The sequence below is a fragment of the Azolla caroliniana genome, unplaced genomic scaffold (genome assembly GCF_043228905.1).
Source record: "Azolla caroliniana isolate FFs.n. ecotype wild unplaced genomic scaffold, voAzoCaro1.0.p SCAF_3, whole genome shotgun sequence".
Classification (NCBI taxonomy): Eukaryota; Viridiplantae; Streptophyta; class Polypodiopsida; order Salviniales; family Salviniaceae; genus Azolla; species Azolla caroliniana.
Window position 1 is genome coordinate 13371690 of NW_028230438.1, and position 21562 is coordinate 13393251.

Genomic DNA, 21562 nt, shown 5'->3' on the forward strand with positions numbered 1-21562 from the left:
GATCTATATAGTCTATTATAATTCACAACTCCATCTAATCGGTTTGATCAAGCCCTCATATTGTGTACGACTATCATCTGTCTTATACACCCTATCAGATATCAAAGTCGAATTCCTGGAGAAGCAGGGTCCACCGGGCCAACTTACCCGTTAATGAACCTTTGGACACCAAATACAGTAGTGTGGAGTGATCCATGTGGAACGGAAAATTTCGACCCAACAAATAGTGTCGATACTTATTTATACTGTAGATCATGCCTAGGGCTTCCTGTTCTGTTGTAGAGTAATTCTGCTCCGCTTTCAATAATTTTCTAATGGAGTAATAAACTGGTCGGTACGATTTTGGTTCGGTGACCTTCATTAACGCGCTTCTGATTGCAACATCCATTGCATCTACAAACACATGGAAGTCTTTAGTCCAATCCAGAGGTTGCACTATCAAGGCCTAGGATAGCATCACTTTCAATGCGTTGAATGCTTTATCTTCCTCTATTGTCCACCGAAATGGTACTCTATGCACCACTGCATGCAAGGGTGTCACAAAATCTGCCAGGTACTGTAGCATCCAACTATGTCACTGGATCTACTTAACGCTTTTGTGTTTGCCGGTGCCTGTGCCGCGAGGATTTCTTGTACGTTATTCAGATCCATTGTGATCCCTTCCTTTTTTATGATGTGTCTGAGCAATGTGCCGCTTGTTACTCCGAATTCACACTTTTTTGGATTCAAGCTTAATTTTGCGCTCCGGCACTTCTCCAAGCACATCCGAAGAAAATCCAAATGCTCCGTCCTCTGACTGTACGCTGCGCGCTTCCGATTGCAACATCCATTGCATCTACGAACACGTGGAAGTCTTTAGTCCAATCCAGAGGTTGCACTACCGGGGCCTAGGATAGCATCACTTTCAATGCGTTGAACGCTTTATCTTCCTCTGTTGTCCACCGAAATGGTACTCTATGCACCGCCACATGCAAGGGTGTCGCAAAATCTGCCATGTATTGTAGCACCCAACTATGTCACTAGATCTACTTAACGCTTTTGTGTTTGCCGGTGCCTGTGCCGCGAGGATTTCTTGTACGTTATTCAGATCCACTGTGATCCCTTCCTTGCTTATGATGTGTCCAAGCAATGTGCCGCTTGTTACTCCAAATACACACTTTGCCAGATTCAGGCTTAATCTTGCACTCCAGCACTTCTCCAAACACATCCGGAGATAATCCAAATGCTTCGTCCTTTGACTGTACACTGCAAAATCATCGAGGAATATGTGCATAAATGCCATGATGTACTTACCAAAAATATCCATGATTATGTTGTCGCATTCAGTCTCCGGTAGTCTACATAGACCTTAATCTTCCCGTTTTTCTTGGGGACCACCACAATTGTGCTCAGCCATGTTGCCTATTTCACCGGCCTAATAAATCCGACTCGTAACAATTTGTCAATTTCCTTTTTTACTTGAGCAGCATTAGCCACTAGCGTCGACTGAATAGTTTGAAAACCATTCGATGTTGGGGGTCACGTGGAATGTGGCACTAGAATCCAGTATCCACGTGTGTCCATCTTGTGCATTGTAGAGGACTTCTCTGATCATCAAGTGGACTCTAAAGAGACAATTTCTCCGGATCGGGTGTCGGTAACATTAACTTTGTTGCCGACTGGAGAGTGGTCTGAGACGGGTTGTCCTCGATTCCGCTCGTATCGCCAATCACTCTCTTTTCTCTTGATCGACCAACAGTCAGAAACATTGTGGCCAACTTTTCTGTAGTGTGTGCAGAATTCGCCTAATCGGTTGTTCTCGACTTCGACCGATGTCGGTCTCCCCTCGTTTTCGATCAATTGGTATTCTGACCGGTTCTATCGGCTTGTTCTCTCGTTTGACTCTATCGGTCAAACGACCCAATTGAGTGATGTGCTTTTGCCGATTCATCGATGGTAAGCCCCATCGATTTTCGCCGAATGTCCTCGGTGAGGACTTGGCCAATCGTCTCATCCAGATTTAGGCTGATTGTAGGAAGCAATCAAGCACAGATCGGAAAGCTAAAGCGAAGCCTTCATGACAAGTTTGCGATGAAGGAACTCGGACAAGCCCGTCACATACTAGGCATGAGGATTGAGCGAAATCGGACGACCAAGACTCTCCGACTCTCCCAGTCCGACTACATCTGGAAGGTGCTGAGGCACTTCAACATGCAGAATGCGAAGCCAGCACCAACACCGCTTCTGACGTCGATCCCACTATCAGACAGAGACTCTCCTTCAACGGACAAGGAGAGAGAGCTTAATGGAAAGATGCCCTACGCATCGGCCGTAGGAAGTATCATGTACCCAATGGTGGTGACCCGACCCGACCTAGCCTATGTCGTAAGAGTGGTCAGCCGGTACATGTCAAACCCAGGACGGAAGCATTGGGAGGCCGTCAAGCACATCTTCAGGTACTTGAGAGGGACCAAAGATACACAGCTAACTTTTGATTTGACAACCTCAGCTGAAGTCAAAGGCTACACTAACTCCAACTATGCATGAAACACGGACAATTAGAAGTCAACATCAAGCTATATTTCACCTATGGTGGCAGTGCGATATCATGGAGGTCGAAGCTTCAAGAGTGCACGGCCCTGTCAACCACAGAGGCCGAGTACATAGCAGCATTGGAGGCAGCGAAGGAAGCGATCTAGCTGCACCGAATGTCTACCAACTTCTCATCTACAAGCCGAATCGACTGACTAACGCCGACCATATATTGCGACTCACAAAGTGCAATTCACCTCATTAACAATCACATCTATCACACAAAGACGAAGCACATTGAGGTACGGTATCATCACATCCGGGAGCTCATAACTGAGAAGAGGCTCAAAGTCCAGAAAATCGACACCGAGGTGAACATCGCCTATTGCCTGACGAAGCCACTCCCAGATCAACGCTTCGGAGCACTAAGGACAGAGATGGGACAACGACAAGCGACTGAGCAAGAGAAAAACCGAACGAAGAGTGGAAGGTGATAGCTAATCGGATCAACCATGACAACACATCCTACACCTCTGCCGATTCAGCCATATGTTGACTGACTTGTAATATAAATTTAGGTTAGGTTTGTAATCTAGGTTTACAGGGGAGATAACCCCAAATACATGTACATGAAGAAAAGGGTCGTCCTTTTACGGGGGAGTTTCTTGGCATAAAAGGCCGACTCCTTCCACTTTGTATCCTAGTGTGAACTCGTACATATAGTTAGGGCTTAGTATATAAGTGATAACCTAACGTTGTAAAGAGAGAGTCACTTGATCATCCTATACATCGAGTCTCTGAGAGAGAGAGATAAATAGAAATAAAGAAAGCTTCCATTAAAGCTTCATCTTTGTGTATCTATTATCTGTCTATATCTTCTTGCCTTCCGTCTGTGTTGTTTGTTGAGCATAACTGATAGGTCCTCACATACGTATCCGCGCATATGTGTCCTTCATAAACCTCTTACATCAAATTTGAAGCGTAGTTCGTGTCTCCTTTTTGTAGTTGCCGAGCATGTTCATTAATCATTTTGATATCGCAAGTATGGATATCTGTTAGCACTCATTCTCCTATCTCAGATTTGATGTTTCTTCAATCACCAAACCTCTTACATCAAATTTGAACCTTCCGATACGAGTTCGTCTATCACCAGTTTGAGGCTTCTTACAACACAAATCAGCTTATGCAAGATTTGTTTTTGCTTCGTGGCATAAGAGTTCTCTATTATGACCATAGCTTCTATGAAGGGTAACTTTCATTCCTGTATCTTCTTAATTACCTCTATACAACAAGTGATTTCAAAACCTAGTTTCAAAGGGTCTTTGGTTGCTCTTTGGTTTTTTGCTTTACCAAGGGAGAGGTCAAGTGGTGCAAGTGTGTCCATGTTCAATGGTTACATATTGGTGAATACTAAAAAGGTTTTCGTTAACATTTTTAGCTTACTCTCTCTATGTCATTTTAGCTTTACGATTTACCTACCTAGTGTCTTTATGTCCAAGATATCTCTTTGTATTTTTCCTTTATCTCAGCATAAGATGGTCATTTGCATGTAAACTAGTACTCTTTCATTATTTATTTGTGACATAATCTAAATATCCTTTCCTCTCGAGGAACTCCATTAACCCAACCATTTCAATCTAAAGGTGGTGGGATGATACTCTAGGTTGTCCAATGACAATGCTTGGTGCATTTGGTGAGAACATATCTAGATATATTATTCATATAATAAATCCCAACTCAAAGAAATGCATGAAATGTTCCTTAACATTGAGGGAATTGCGCTAACATTTTACTTTTATTGACAACCCTTTTCACGAACCTGAGATAAAAGTGAACATGTCCCAAGTAGGAGTATATAAAAGCCACCATTCTTGATTTGAAGAGACTTCTTTACAAAATAGTTACGCATCTTTTCAAACTGTTTCCATGTGCACTAAAGAGCATATGGTGTTTGTGTCTTGATAAAGCTTCATAGGCAATGCTTCAAAGTCTTCCAAGTGCACTTAAGCTACAAGCCTACAACCCCATAGAATAAGAAACATTGGTGTCATCAACATAAAAATAAGCATTGGTGTCATCAACATGTCAAAAGGTATTTTGGAAGAACTCAAACTTTTTATTTCTACCAAGTTTTAAGGAGAAAAGGAACAAACTCTTACTTTCATCATAATCATTAAAACAGGAGCAAAGGGCATGTTATATTTTCTTAAAGACACCCTCCACCAAATTGAATTAACACTCGACCTCTCCAATTGAATTAACCTTGGCACCAACTCTATACCCAATTATTTAGAATGTGGCAATTCTTAGGTTTCAAACATAGGACTTTATATTGACTTCCAAATTTAGAGTATAACATAAACTATTATATAGCACAAGTTATGTTGGTGCTTCAATCCTTGAGTTAACATAAAATTCCACCAATAGTACCATTTAAGGTCATGAGTACTTATGCACCACAACACGATGTAAATAGACTTCTGCAAGACCAAATGCTTAAATAAATTGAACTACGCAAACCTACTGCCAACAAATGATATCAAGAATTTTAACCACTAAGTCTGCTAATTGTCATTACTATGTTTACAATAATATTCTACACAGTAGATTCTTTACTCTAATGATTGCACTATCAATAGCATGTGTATCGAGAACATATCAATTCTAGATTAGACTTAATACTTTACATTACAGTTTTCAGATATTAGTCCATTTTATCCTATTGTAAAACATACCAGATAGAATATATCATCGAGTTATAGAGATTTATCAAAATTCCAGCCTAGTTTTAAAAAGATCAAGCCCATGTAAGTAATAAATTACTTGCTATTCTAAAATAGATCATTTATAACTTATACCACTCGGTCGGAAACTGAGAATGCAATTAAGTTTAAGTACTTAGGTATGAATCAACATTTCCCATCATTTACAATGATATACTGTCCATAAGACAATCCAATAAGTTAACGGGAAATGCTTCTCCAACATAACAAGGATCCAACATTAAACTTTACAATTACCAAACATTGCACTCAGCTATAATAAATAAGATAACTCAAACAATAGAGACAAAATATTCACTATTTCCCAAAATTGAGGTTGAAACAATTCTAATAAGGAAAACATATCATGTGGCAGGCAAGAGCACACATACCATTTTACATCTAATTTGGAAATGGATAAGATAATCACATCTATGTACGAATTAAAGCAGACTTTCCATAAAAAGATAACATTAAGACGCAACTCTCACAATCATTGGTTTTGCAAGGCAAATTAAATATTATATGCCAATGAGAAACTCTAAGATCAGTACTGAATTCATATTCGAATGATCTAGAATGTTTGACATAAATGACATACATTAGCACAAATCCTTGAGGGACAAATTTAGACCTACAACCAACGGCCAGTCTAGAATTCAACCATCATGGATGCAAATTTCCAATGAACATGCCCTTTTCCTGTAAGCACTGGTCAAGTGAAAATTTTCCAACCCTGGAAACCCCTCCTGTCACACAATGAAGTTCTGAATTCTGCAACCCCCCTATTTGAAAGGTCTACAGACAGTAACTATTTTATGCATGACATCGGTGTTTGACTTAATTGTTAATATTAAAGCACAATCAAGAGAGACCACTGCTCAATTCTGGGCTTCTTAACCACCTCTGTCATGAGCACAAGACATGACCAGGTTGTTCTTTGTTAATTGGGAACATCATAGGCAATGTTGAGTATAACATATCACATGATGCATGCTGTGTTGCATACCCGTAATGATCACACTAGCCTGACCTTACTTACCAATAGTGATTGATCACCACTAATTATAGTGAAAGAAAAGAAGCAAAATGCAGCTGGAAATGGGTACCATTCTTGTTGCCTTACACTCAACTGCAGCAGGGAAAACATGATTATTATTTGCAAAAGTAGGAAAAGAGGCACCTGAAGATAAAATGAGACATGACTTGAAACTACCAGATATGATATAGCACACAAATAAAAATCGAGTACAATTTTCCAGTCAGCTGCTACAGAAAATAATCTGGTGCGGGCTTTTTTGATGGTACTCCCCTTGCTTCCTGTTTAGTGAAATTCTCTCTCTCTCTCTCTCTCTCTCTCTCTCTCTCTCTCTCTCTCTCTCTCTCTCTCTCAATCATGGCAAAATCAAGTGTTGGGTCCTCAAGTAATACCTTTTAACACTTTGGTGACACTAGTACTTCTCTATGGGGTGTAAGTGTAGGAAGGTAGCGTCCCTATGTCCACTTGGAAAGCATTTGAAAATGTCCAAAAGCATTTTCTTACAAAGTTTATCCGAGTCAAGAAACAAACCCCATACACCCTCCTACTTGATATGGGATCACTCTCATTGAGATCATGGTCATGGAAAGGGTTGTCAAATAAATGCTTAAAATTCAAAAAGGTCCCTTGCATCGACTTCCGAGAATACATACACCCTCCTATTTGAGACGAGATCACTTCTCATTGAGATCATGGCCATAGAAAGGGTTGTCGAATACATACTTAAAAGTTCAAAAAGGTCCCTCACATCGACTTCCTAGAATCACCTACACCCTCCTATTTGAGACAGTACCACTTCTCATTGAGATCATGGCCATGGAAAGGTTTGTCGAATACATGCTTGAAGTTCAAAAAGATCCCTCACATCGAATTCCTAGAATCACACGCTCCCTCCTTAAAACAGGATCACTTCTCATTGAGATTATTCCCTTGGAAAGGTTTGTCGAATACACACTCATAAAGTTCAAAAAGATCCTTCACATCTTAGAATCACATGGGAAGCAAGCAAAAAGATCTAAAACACACAAAAGCAAATGAAATTGTTCTAGTTTGATGCAACATTTGAAAAAATGGTTTCAAAGATTGGATGCAGCACACTTGCTTTATGATGCATCACTAGATTCCTTTGTAAATGAGGCCTTTTTGCAACACCAATGTATCATGACATGGGAAAAATGTGGACGTTCACTCTTAACACATTATACAACATATCTGCACCTTACTACCTTTGGTCACATTCGAGTATACATTCCACAAATCTTCGGTGATAAACCCAATCCGTGTACGAGTTTCTCTGATGATCACAATGGCCCTCTAGATTGCAACATTCATTAGTAAAGTTCTTGAACATTGGGAGTTGTTGCTCACTTTTACATGTATTACATGAAAATGTTAATACTTTTTAGCCCCGTAGATCATATCTGACCTTCAAAGACAATAATAAAATCTCTATCTCTGTAGCTGTTTAGCTTGATGGTTTTACACCATGGCATCAAAGTCATAAAATTTAGATAGCAAGCTGTCTCCTATGGGCATAACAAAGATATCCATCTATCTATCCCCCTCCTTAATCGGATCCATTGGGATTTTATCACTAGAGAAAATAAAGTGTTGTAGACAGACAAAGTAGTGACAAAATTGCACGTTAATTGGATGGCCATAGAAAAGATCTAAGTTTGATAACTATTGTGATCACATTAATGAAGATAGTATCATATCTCAGATTTAATCATGTATACATAAATGCCCCTACGTCAAACCTAAGCAAGTTCACACAAACTACATCCCGAGACAGGACGATGTACAGGTTTGGATGTAAGGTCAACTAGGCATGTGGAAAGGTCCTAATAAAAAACATCATTAAACTAAAGATCCAATTTTCTGCATGTTGGAAACCCTTATATACTTTCTCTGGACAGGTCCACTATAGTGGCAAGCAAGTCCCTGGCATTGGGCATATCTACCACAACTATTAGAATTTAGAGTAAACGAACAGATAGCAAAACTTGAACCCTCTCTCTTATATGGGAGGGGAGATCCCTAGCATTTCTTTGGGGGCATACTTGAGGTGCTGCATCGAAAACTCTGAACTTCTTGGTCAAGTGCTCATCAAGCTCCAAAATTGCAGCCACATTGCCACACCTGTATAAGCATTCAGTAGTCAAAGATAAGATACAAGGTTTTGATCAATAAAGAATACTTGTTTGTCATAAACACTACACAACTCAATATTTTCATAATAACCACTGTTTCAAAACTATAAATTTTCTACACACCTGTAACAGTAATTTGGAGCTGACCATACAGTGACTATTTGGTCATTGAACATCCATTTGTAGCCTTCCATAACTAGTTGATGTGCCCGGCATATTAAATCTAGCTTGTTTGTATGATTGAACTCAGTCACTGTACTAGCACCAAATAAATAACCTGCGCCTCTTGGGCTGATTCCCCATCCATCAATTGCTTCTGGATCTGACCAGAGCAGATCACACATTGCTCCTTCATGTGGTACTTCTTGCTTTCGATCAATTATCCTAATCTGATGAATACAATTTCAGAAGTTTGAGCTTGAAAAGCTAATAAATGATTATATTAACCATAGCACCTACTTCATCTAATGACTGAATTGAAGGTGAAAGCCCACCATGAACATTGAATATCCGATTTTCTATCAAAGCTGACAGACTGCCCAAAAAAGATATGAAAATTTTTAGCACAATCATTTAGGCACGATATAACTAGAAGATTCTGCTGATCTCTTCACAGATGACATCCTTGAAATATATCATTGTATCGTTTTATGAAAGAAGCAATCTGCACTCAAGCAATCCATACATATTTTTTATGTGAAATTTATGTGGGTTAGTATATGGAATGTTTGCATGACAGAATGTGCATCATGTTTCACTTGGTAATAGTGTGGCTGACCTTCTATATATACACCAACTGTATGGAGCACATATTCTCAAACATTAGTCGACATAAATTTCTTGCCATATTTATATAAAAACTGAGCATTAAGGACATGACTTTCCATAGCTGCGTTATTGGCCAGCTCAACAAAACATCGCACAAGTTCACCTAGTAGATGGCCATAGGTGCGTTAGTAGAGTGCATGCTCTGCTGCCAACATGATGTACAGAACAATGAGAATTACACATACAAATACCCATCCAACCCAGGATATCATTGATGACCATTTTGCTCTACCGTCTATGCCACTTCTTGGCTGCACTTATATCATTACCATGATTACTGTTATGTATACAGTGTAATGCAGCCTCTACAAGTCACAGTTTACTGCAGAGTCCAGTTTCAGCACTCTGAACTTTGTGAATGAGATCATATAATGGTATTAACTATTTTGCATCCATCGATCACCTTCACTTTTCTTCAGACTAATGATTGCTGTTATGTATACTGTGTAATGCAGCCTCTTCAAGTCATAGTTTACTGCACAGTCCAGTTTCAGCACTCTGAACCTTGTGAATAGATCATATAATGGTATTAACTACTTTGCATCCCATCGACTATCTTCACTTTTCTTCAGACTAATGATAAGTCCCCGGAATCAAAGGCATCTACAACAACCAAAGCGATGAATGATACCTCACCCCTAGTTAAAATTAGCAATGGGCACGGTTTCGGTCAAACCAAACCAAACCGTTAAGCCATGGTTTAACGGTTTATTGGTTCCAAACAAAATTATTGGTTTCGTTTGGATTTTCGATAAACAGTTCGGGTTCGGTTCGGTTTGGTTCTAAAACTCAGGTTTATAGGTTTATAGGTTTGGTTTGAAGGTTTATAGGTTTTTGGTTAACTTTTCTTTTTACCTTAATAATTTTTTAATTTAATGGTTATTAACGGTTTTTTATTGATTTAATTAATTTAACTTAAATGTTTATTTAATTTAATGGTTCAATTAAAGTTTCTTTTATTGATTTAATAAATTTAACTTAAATGCTTATTTAATTTAATGTATTTTTGTTTATTTAGATGTTTAATTAGTTTGATTTAAATGGTTAGGTTTAATTTTTTTATTTAATGGTTCAGTTTGGTTTCAACTTTTCCCTAAACAGTTTGGTTTGGTTTTTGTTTTATATAAACGGTTCGGTTCAGTTTCTTTGCCTTGAAACCGAACCGAACCGAAACCCAACCATGCCCATTGCTAGTTAAAATTGTGTACCCATGCACATTTATGTTCTCCCATGCATATGACATGAACTCCATAGTGTATCCACCCAATTGACTGACCTTAGATAATCAAATATATCTGTGCAATATCGCCATACATTTACTGAGCCATATTTGCGTAGGCATTCATCATAAAATCCATAAACCTAAAATAAGAGAAGAATATACATTGAGTTGAAACCACCTGATGTATGAACAAGCTGAACAATAGGTATAGAACACCAGCACTTTTACCTGTGTTATTTGTCTACTTTCATGATTACCACGTATTAACGTAATTCGATCAGGATACCTAACCTGACATGAACAAATCAACATCATGTTTAATTTTCACCACAAAATGCAGAACTTATTCATTTCACTTCCAACACTGGTATTTCTTAGTACATACCTATTACTTCTACTTTTTATGAGCTGAGATTGCAATCAGATACTTACATCAACAAAAAAATCTAAGGTAGCTAGTTTAGGACACAAAATATGATGTTTCGTTAATTGACACGCAACGATCTTGGTAAGAGTAAACATACCTTTAAAGCCAAAAGTAGCAAAAATGTTTCCACAGAATAGTAACCTCGATCAACAAAATCACCCAAAAAGAGATAATTGGTTTGTGGACATTCTCCTCCAACTTTGAACAGCTCTTTCATGTCATAGAATTGTCCATGAATGTCTCCGCAGATCTGCAGTAAAGAAGGGGGGCGATTACCAAAATATTTAAAATTACAGAAGCAACTTTATCATACATTGAGTAAATTGCATTTAAAGAGCTCTATATAATCGTTAGAAATATCTCAAGCATATTATGCATGAACTGATGTGCATGTAGCTTAAGATGTCCACATTAGAAACTTGAACCAGAACCAGTTTCCCTGTACGAACATATTGTCCTAAGAGTTAAATGTTGCTAATATCAAAGTCATGGTCATAAGCACTGTCAAAATGAAAATCGGCAACCTGTAGCATAAAATGAAGATGAGGCAATTGAAGTGATCCACAGTTTCAAACCTTGGAAATGGCAGACCTAGTCAATTTACACTAGAAACATAAGAAACTGTGCGAACATATTGGACTAGGAGTCAACGTGACTAAGATTAAAGTCATGGTGGTGACCACTGTCAAAACGGGAAATCAGAAACCAGTAGTATACAATGAAGAGGAGGCAATTGAGGTGGTTTCAGTCTTGAATACCTTGGAGCTGACATAACTTATGAATTTACACTTGGAAGAGGTGTCTAACTAGGAGTATGGAAACCAGCACTGTCCAATACTATTACTTTGGGAGAATGTGCCACATAAGCACAACACAAAGATGGGAGATTAGAGCAATGATATTCAGTGAGAGTGTAGCTCAGCTTCTTCTTTATGAAGCTGAGGTTTCAGTATGAAGTATTTCAGTAACCTCATGGAATGAAATAGATAAAGTACAAAAACAAATTCTAGTCATTCAGAGATTAAGAGCACAATCCCATACTCTATAATGTTTTCTGAAATCTGAAGAAGGCCAATCAAGTTTATGCCCTTCAAAAAGTTTGCAAACACGTACTGAAAGTAAGAAAAAAGCCTCAAAAAGCCTTCACAAGGTCACGTAGGAAATTCAACGCTTACCACAGAAAAACCACATAAACAGATTTCTTTCATTCAGCAGGAGCCAATACATCTGGAACTAGTTTGCAAGATGGCATGTTGAAGAATATTTGGATGTTCATGTAGAGGACAAGAAAGGGACAGGAGAACATGAGTAGAATCCTTATTCAGCCAGATTGGAAACACTCAACACGAAATGGAGAAAATCCGAACGTAGATAGATCTAAGTTTGACTATTATTGCAGCCATATTAACACTCAATATTGGAAAATTACCACGGGAGTCAAGCCAATGCCCGAGCTTAAATCCAAACACCTATATCCAAAATGAATGAGACATGCCACCAAGTGATACTCACAATCACACTGTTGAAGATATAAACACATTTTTGGCTGGACATTAATTAGAAAAGGAGAATATCCCAGCAAGGCTGAACATTGGCTGAATAGAAACAGAAGATTGGCAGAACACTGAGCAGAAAAAGAGAATACCGGAAGCAGAAGAATGTGTCCAAGGAATACCTCACATATGAGGACACCAAGTATGCTTTTCAAGAAATCCTACAAGGTTGTAGCTTTCAAGAACTCCTAAAGAGGACAGAATCATCATCAATAACACTAGTCATGCTCTTTGCTCATCCACTTGACCACTGAACCAAACTCATCTATGATCTAAAAAGTGAAATTTTGAAACAAGTTTAGTTTTCTCTTTCAGATTTCACTTTTTCTATATGTTCAATCATTTTAAAATCTCCAATCTACACAACTAGGGAGAGTACTTTGAAGCATTTGCTGTTCTGTGAACATTAATAATCATCATCTCTCTGAGATACTCGGGACATCTTTCACCCAGTATCGCATGATACGAGAGAAAGCTAAGGAAACAAGTAATAGATTGTGTAGCCCACTCCCAGCCAACTTAAGCACAAAGGTGATAAATTTAATAAGCTATACCAACCACTCAAAGAGGGAAAATGGGCAAATTGTCTATGAAGGCTCAATGATCATTCAAGCATTCCAATTATTTAAACCCGCAGTTACATCCTAGGATCTACTATGATTCCTTCTTCTTTTTTTATTGTGTATCCCAGTTCTCAGTTGCAGGAACAGTTCACCTACACTTTGGGTTCAAAACAACTAAGTGTTGGCACAATCTGAGATATAATTGGCTCAACATGTACAACACAAGTTAGAACTTAGATGCATATACCCCAATTATAGTATTAGGATTTGACGCTCTCTGCCATCACCCTGTGGCCAAAACTATGACCTTGATTGTGAATGTGGAATGCTTTTTTAATTCAAACTTGATCATCCAATTGGTACATCATGGACAAATAAAATTTAACGATTTCTGGTGGAATACAATGCCTTTCACATGATTTCATTGCAAAGCACATGCACATGGAAAACATGGCAAGAAAAAATCGATGAGTTTTCAGAGATATTAGAAGATTTGAAAACATTTTAAAATTTGCAGGAATTTCAAAGAGAAAAGTTGTGTGCATGCTAATGTAAATAAAGAGCTATGTAAGCAAATTTAAAGTGCAATAGCTGTGAAATATGCAAGTGGAAGAATTTTATGGGTTGGGTATTTGTTGAAAGCATGATTACTATGCACATCCATTTTTATGTTCTCGACACACTGATGCGCACTAAACAACGTACACATGGTGCATATAGTTATGCAGTAAAGGACAAGGGTATCACCTCAAGACATCTTACATTGGATAAAAATAGAAAATTCTGTATCAAGGTTTTGGAATAAGAAACTAATCTAAAAACGTTGTAAGGGTCTGGCATGATAAAAATAAAGCAACACAGCTTTCATTTGTAGCAATGTGCTGGTTCATGTAAGATCAAGTTGCACACATAGATTATATGCCAAGAATATGAAACCATCCATTTTCCTATTCAGCAGTTCTCCACATCCCCACCTTCTAGAACATAACTCAGGCCCCTGCCAGCCAATTTGAACCCAGACTTAGAGACTTGCCTTAAAATGAAAAAAATGGCATGTAAATTATGGAAAGCAATAGGAAGAGAGACATAGTCCAACAAAATCTAGTCAAATTATGTACATGCTGAAAATCAAATTTTAAATATCCATCAGAATACTTAAGAAATGATTGCTGGATATTCTGAAATCAGTATGTCCAAACTTAAGCAAGTCTCAGCGTTAAAGAATCTAACCGAACTATCTTGAAATTGTACTTATTGGAAGTACTTTGGAATAATAATTTATGGAGAGTTTCTTCATGTACTTTCTCAGAAGAAAGTACATGAAGTGCTTATTGGAAGTGTGTATGTATATGATTGCAGGTTAGTTATATTTGATTCTGCATCGTATGGACACGCAAGAAAACGAGAGAATCTGTTGTTGTTGTTGTTGTTGTTCTGTAACTTGGCAAAGTGGTGTGTGGTCTTCTGATCAAAAGACAGTATGTGAAGAGATGGCATGTTTTTCTTTATATGCAACGCAAGGCAGGCAGCAATAAAACATTAATTAATCTGACAAGCTTAAATTCATGAAACCGAAATTCAAACAGAAACCGCATGGTGTGGTGATGAAGAAAAACAGGAAAAAGGGGAGAACCCACGGTGACAGGAGCATCGACGCGCTGCACGTTGCTCTCCTCCACCAGGATCTCCATGGCCTTGAGGCACAACGCCTTCACCTCTCCTTCTTTCAAAGCCTCGCATCGTCGCAGCTGTTCAATCTGACGATCCAAGTCTGACATCTTCTGATCTTTCTTTCTTTCTTTCTTTCTTTCTTTCTTTGAAACGCAGGGATGCGGCAGAGAGAGAGAGAGAGAGAGAAGAGAGAAAGCCACGCAGGTTAGGCTAGGATGGCTTCGGCTTCCGCTTCCGCTTCGTTAACCTACACTACATAATATACATACATACATACATACATACATACATACATACATACATACATACAGCAAACAAACAGACAGACAGACAGTAGTAGTAGTAGTGGTAGTAGTACTTACTCCTTTACTACTTACTTACTTACTGTCCCGCCGCCGCCTGCCTTGTTCTGTTTTGTTTGTTTACGATTACGAGTTTGCGTGTGGAGAAGAGAATGATGGTGGTTCAAATGGAAGAAACCACATACATAGAGAGAGAGAGAGAGAGAGAGAGAGAGAGAGATGTGTCGTTTGTATTGTTGATTATTGAGCAGCAGCAGAGCAAGCGCAAGAGCAAGAGCAAGCGCAAGATGAAGAGCAGAAGGGCAGGAGGGAGGGAGGAAAGAAAAGGAAGGAAAAAAGAAATTAAATAAAGAAAAGAAAAGAACTCTCCCCCTCCCACAATCATCCATCCATCCCAATCATAATAAACAATACAGCAAAATACACAACCAGCATACATATTTTCGTATACACACACACAACACTTACACATACCTAAATTGCAGCTTAAATGGCTTCACAGTTTAGGCTTATAGGACATTTTCTAAATCAGAAGATTATAACCTATTAACATAATTAGTTATGACTGATTTTCTTCTTTTCTGGATTTATAACTGGGAGTTAGTTCTTTGGTTCGAAAACTCTTTGTTTTAAAGAATTGTTCAAAAGTTAACCTAGAATATTTGCTTTGCACCTACCCCAAAAACCATGAAACCACATCTTAACGACTTATCCATTTTTAAATCTCTTAAAGAGTTTGGTTCGAGTTTCGAAAACTCTCGAACAGTTTGGTTTAAACGTTTTTGCATTTTGGCTTGGTTTGAAACACCCAAGTCGAATCGAATCATTGTTGATTGCTAGTAGTACAAATCGTAGCCCAAACATCCCTTTGGATTCGTCACATCATCAAGAAGAGAGTATGTGATATATTGGGTTCACCATATGTTTCCATTTTTACAATTCTACGACTCGTGTCACATCACGAATCTCAACGGTGTACATTAATCAAGCCATGAAGGGTTTGATGGAATCCAAGATGAAGCTTAATATTGTGCAAGTTAACATGTGGATGTGTTTTTGTTACTGTCATAACATTAAGAACTAGTATTAAAGGTCAATTCTAATCTATTTAATGGTGGGATAACTCGGAAATGGTTATCCTATGACTTAGGACATATGGGAACGAACACATGGTCATCGAGGAGCCTACGGAATTTTGTTATATGAAGGGATTAGCTACCTTGTCAGATACAGTATATTTAGACACATCGTAAAGACTCTACTTGAGAAGCATAGCTCTATTATTTAACATATAAGGTATGTTGGACTTCTCAAGTAGAATTGAATGCCATATATAGTGGTATGTTATGTTGATGGAAGGTTCTGCATTTGTCACTATGATATACTACAATATGCCAACAATATACTACGATAATATTTGTTTACTTCCAATATGCCATATACATGCAAAGAACGATGACGATTGAGCATGATGAAGTAGTTGTAATTGTTGGTACAATGTAACAATATGTAAGTACCCTCTCCTTGTAGCAGTATTGGACAACCATCACTTTTACTTTCTCCTTTCTAATCATTACTATTGTACATGTCACTGTGATATATTGAAAAGTTCCCAACAATATGGAATATAAGTTTGAAATTGACAAGATCAACCAAATGGATATAATCTCTATCTGAGGCCATCAATGTTCATAAAAGAGGTGAGCAAGAAACGCTATTATATGTTGTTGAGAATCAAGCTCAACTTGGTCTAGTGTGTGAACTCACCTTGAGAGTGAATAGACACTCCAACGGTCAAGAGTCACCATTATGTCACCTCTTTGTATTCTAGCATTTAGTATGAGTCATAGAATCATATTCTATGACACATAATGTTGGGAGACAGGTCCCTCCGGATGGGAAGGGAGAAGAACAGTGCCGACGAACAATCTCGGCCGAGGCTGAAACCGGAAGAGGAGTACCCGGCTACAGAGAGCCGGATGATACAGACTCGGTGTGAACCGGATGAGGAGTACCCGGCTACGGAGAGCCGGATGGTGCAGACCCGGTGTGAACCGGATGAGGAGTACCCGGCTACGGAGAGCCGGATGATACAGACCCGGTGTGAACCGGATGAGGAGTACCCGGCTACGGAGAGCCGGATGGTGCAAACCCGGTGTGAACCGGATGAGGAGTACCCGGCTACGGAGAGCCAGCCGGATGACGCAGACCCGGTGAGAACCAGATGAGGAGTACCCGGCTACGGAGAGCCAGCCGGATGACGCAGACCCGATGAGAACCGGAGGAAGAGACATATTCGTAAATATGTTTCTGAGAGCCCATCGAGGCTATATTTGTAAATAATCGAAAAGTCATATTAGTATAATTATGACTTAGGGCAAATATGTGTTGTGGTTGTCATTCTTCTTGTTGGTGCAAGAAAAGAGAGAGAGCGCGTAACTGTACAGAGAGGGAGAGAGAGAAAGAGGTCGTTGCCTCTATTGTAACCGCCGCCTGTGGCGAAGGTCTATGAGCACGAGGTCGTTGCCTCAGTGAACTCACTGTTGTATATACTAGCCGAGTGATAGTGGTGGGCTGCCGTGGTTTTTTCCCTTAGTTTGGAGTTTTCCACGTAAACCTCCTGTGTATCTTCCTCTTCTTTGTGTCGTGTTTCATTTCCCGTTTTCTGTGTATGATCCTAAGCTCGGTTGTGGCCGAGCGTTGTGCATAAGGAGCCTTGAGTTCCAGTCACATAACTTATGAGCTTTCACGTTCCCCATGCTCCACGAGTCTTGTAGTTAATGAAGAGAGAGGGTGACTATATAAAGCACCCTCCTCCCACCTTGTATTCAGTTGAGTCTTTCTCCTTTGTTAATATAATCTGCCTTGCGTATTCTCTGTGTATTATTCTTTGTCTCTCTCACTCTCTCTCTCATACACACACATAACTCACATCTCTTCCGCTTCACAAGAATCATATCCGATTCTTTACATATGCCATATTGAATGGGAAGGTCTAATTGAAATATGTAAAAAAATCTTTGAAATAGAATGCATGGAAGTACCTTTGCAAACGAAAAAATGAAAATGAAGGACTTGTAGATATATTCCATGTAACTTTTCACATCAGCTTGGGTGAGTGTGCTAGACGTCTCTGCATAAAGATGCAAGACACATTAGAAGGTTTCGTTTGATGCATATACCATGGCTAGAGGGCAACTTTAGTCCTACGACTTAGTGCCTTTGCATTTGTCGGTGTCGGTGCTCCCAGGATGGCTTTAACCTTGTTCGAATCGACTACAACCCCTTCCCAGCTCACGATATGCCCTAAGAGTGTGTCGTTGGTAACCCCCCGAAGGTGCACTTCGTTAGATTTAGGCTCAAGTGTGACATCCAACACTTTTCCAAGCATAACCGGAGGTGGTTAAGATGTTCATTATTTCTATTGTAGACGTGAAATCATCTAAGGTCACATGCATAAATCCTAGAATATACTTGCCGAATATCTCCATTATAATGCGCTAAAACATGGCCGGAGTTGTCTTAAGCCCGAACATCATGACTACAACGACAACCCCCCCCAACCCCCCATTCCATGACAAAAGTCATCTTCTCCTTGTCGGCCAGGTGCATTTGGATTTGGTTGTATCCGCTAAACCCATCCAGGAAACTATAAATCTCATGTCCGGCCACTACATCCAATACTCCATGTGTAAAAGGCAACGGAAAGGCATTCATGAGAATGGCATCATTTAACTTCCCGTAGTCGACGCATACCCGGATTTTGCCATTTTTCTTCGGCACAACTACTATTGGGCTGAGCCATGTGGATTGATTTACCGGTCTCGACTCTCAACAACTTATCAATTTCCTCCACTTTGACGGGGTAGTTTAGATTCATCCGGTATCGCCTCGGTATTACTGGCTTGGCGTCTTTGCTAAAATTTCGGATCAAGCCCTTTCATATCCTCATATGACCAGGCAAATACATCCCTATATTCTTTCAATAATTCTACCATTGATTTTCTCTCAATTAGTACCAATTCCTTTACTATATTGACCGACCAAGGGTCCTCTGATATCCCTAAATTTACCTCTTCCAATGTTGACGCCTTCACACACTGGGAGATGGCCATTTCCCTCTCCAATGCCTCTTGTGCATTATGTAACTCCCGGATGGCTTCCGAGTCCGACCCGCTTGAATCCTCCTCTGCTACCGCATCCTTCCCGAACACGTACGGGGGGTGATGGCTTCGACTATGTCTATCTCAAACAATAATTATTGTGGACGGTTTAATATTATTCGTGGATTTTCTTTGAGATAACGGTCCACTTCCTCATCGGCTAAACCGACCAACATGTGGACTCCTTTGGTGTAAAACAATCTTATTTCTTTCGTGGTCGTCATGTGCTCCTGCGTTGGCACTCGAACTTTGATTTTCCCTTGTCGGAAGCTAATCCTAATTTTTTGCTAGCTCTGCTTTATGTGGGCCGTTTTCAACCAAGGTCTTCCCAGCAGCATCAGATAAAGCTCCTGGTGCATCCAATTGCAAGACTACCGCGGATATTGTAAATGCATATTGTTAGGATCGAAACCGGCCACAACCGGTTACTTGTATGTAAGTTCGGGTGCAAAAACGAAAATGATAGTGCATAGACAACAGGAAACATAAAATACAAAGACACAAATGTTTTACGTGGAAAACCCAAAAGGGAAAAACCACGGGAGTCCTCAAACTCTAAACTAGATCACTATAAGGGGAGGAGTACGACGAGACGCTCCAAGGCAACAACCTTAAGCTCTCCTTCGTCAAACAGATGGTTGTAGAGTTACTCACACACACACACACTCTCTCTCTTACACAGTTATAGAGGCAACTATCTTCTTTTTGTCTATACACAATGATAAACTATAATGATTATCACACCTTTCTAACTACTTGCACTAAGTGTATATATACTCACATACATAGCAAACTATTTACAAATATAACCTCAATGAACACATCTAGACTATTTACAAATATAGTCTCCCGAATCGGTTATACAATCGATTCTTGGCCTCGGCCGAATTACCCATTGCTTCCATCTGATTTGGCTCGTACTCATCTTCCCATCCAGAGGGACCTGTTTTCCCAACACATATCCTCCCGATGTTATCTCTAATTGCCGGATAAGTCCCAGTGACCAGATAGAACTTGTGTCGGCCATCCAGAGACAGAATGGGCATGGCGCACATTCCCAGATGTCGATTGTGTCACATATCCTCTTGCTAATTACATTCACTCCTGACCCACCGTCGATTATCGCTTCGGGCACTTCCATTCCCCTGATGATCAAATTTACTACTGGATTTTGATCATCCAGTACGGTTGGTCCCATGGTTGGATTCGCAAAATGTATCAGGGCCTCTAGTAGTTGTTCTTTCCTATGTATTGTTGTTACGGTCTTCGTGAACCGGGGTACTAATTTCAAAAGTCTAAATAACGGCATTGTAATATGACAATAATTGTCTAATGCTAGCAAGGCCGGATCTTCCGTCGACGGTACTTCTTCTATCATCGACTTCTTCCCTTTGTCCTCCTCCGTCAATTCTTGGAGCATTCTTTCCATGTTTTCCTAGTTCGCCTTTTCCACCCATTGTTGCATCACCTCTGTGGTCAGCATGTTGACTGCCGATGCCTTTCCTTTCGCCTTTAATGTACATTGGTTTATATAATACGGCTCTTGTCAAAAAAAGTAGCAATAGAGTTTCTAGGGCTCTTGTGATCCGGAAGCTTGTCACGCCACTTCCTCTTGCCCTCTGGGATTGTATTGGAATGCCTTGGCATACTACGGCTTTCTTCATTCCTCCGGAGCTCTTCTCTAGTCATGTGGCAAGTATCGACGATCGATTCTCACTACACCGCCTTTGATCGTGGCTCCTATGTTGATCGGCAAATCCTTGCCGATCAAAATTCCTTCTTTCCTCTCGTCACCTCGTCGAAATCGCTCATCCGGCCAAAACTGGCCTTCATCCGACCTTCTTTCTTCTCTAGCTCGATTTGTCTTACTAGTGTCGTTGATTTGGTTAGTAAGTTATACTCGCACCAATCAATGGTATGGGTTAGGGAATGGCATAATGCACAATGTGTTCTCATTGTACATGAAAAGAGTTACGTGCGGAAGCTCGTAGACAAAACCAACTTCACATGATATTAATAGAAAATATGTGTAGGGCTTAGTATTGCATCTTTAGCCTCTTAGCGCTCCGATTCTTTTGACTTTGCCTTGTCGGCACGTCCGATCGGGTCGGTCTTCGACTTACCTTCTGCTCCTTGATCGACGCCCTTAAGCTCGATCGCTTGTCGTAGTCCCATCCTTGTCCTTAGTGCTCCGAAGTGTTGTTCTAGGAGTAGCTTTGTTAGGCAATTGGTGATGTTCACCTTAGTGTCGATCTTCCGGACTTCGAGCTTCTTCTCTGTTATGAGCTCTTGGATATGATGAAACTGCACCTCAATGTGTTTCGTCTTCGCGTGATAGATTGGGTTCCGAATGAGGTGTATTGCGCTC

At 39.7% G+C, this 21562-nt stretch overlaps 1 protein-coding gene across 2 annotated transcripts; it reads right to left on the reverse strand.

Moving 5' to 3' along the window:
* Positions 1-5822: 5822 nt before the first annotated feature.
* Positions 5823-14898, reverse strand: LOC147866263 (serine/threonine-protein phosphatase PP-X isozyme 2). Of its 2 annotated transcripts, XR_015529472.1 has the most exons (9): positions 14696-14896; positions 11040-11192; positions 10744-10806; positions 10570-10655; positions 8925-9000; positions 8589-8854; positions 8376-8454; positions 6490-6593; positions 5823-6405 (listed from the first exon to the last, which is right to left on the reverse strand). XR_015529472.1 is itself a non-coding variant. In XM_087316629.1 (8 exons), the coding sequence occupies exons 1-8, from the start codon at positions 14834-14836 to the stop codon at positions 6543-6545; spliced, it is 915 nt and encodes a 304-aa protein (XP_087172755.1). In that variant the 5' UTR covers positions 14837-14898; the 3' UTR covers positions 5823-6542. The 2 variants fall into 2 exon arrangements, 1 of the variants encoding a protein (XP_087172755.1); XM_087316629.1 differs by having other exon boundaries at positions 5823-6593; positions 14696-14898.
* Positions 14899-21562: the final 6664 nt, after the last annotated feature.

What these genes read in the sequence shown, in the direction of transcription:
- LOC147866263 (XM_087316629.1), bottom strand. Translation starts at nt 14,836, where the DNA reads ATGTCAGACTTGGATCGTCAGATTGAACAGCTGCGACGATGCGAGGCT. An exon ending in AAAGTAGACAAATAACACAG is followed by an intron (nt 10,656 to 10,743) that starts GTAAAAGTGCTG and finishes CTCTTATTTTAG; the next exon opens with GTTTATGGATTTTATGATGA. An exon ending in CAATTCAGTCATTAGATGAA is followed by an intron (nt 8,855 to 8,924) that starts GTAGGTGCTATG and finishes TGTATTCATCAG; the next exon opens with ATTAGGATAATTGATCGAAA.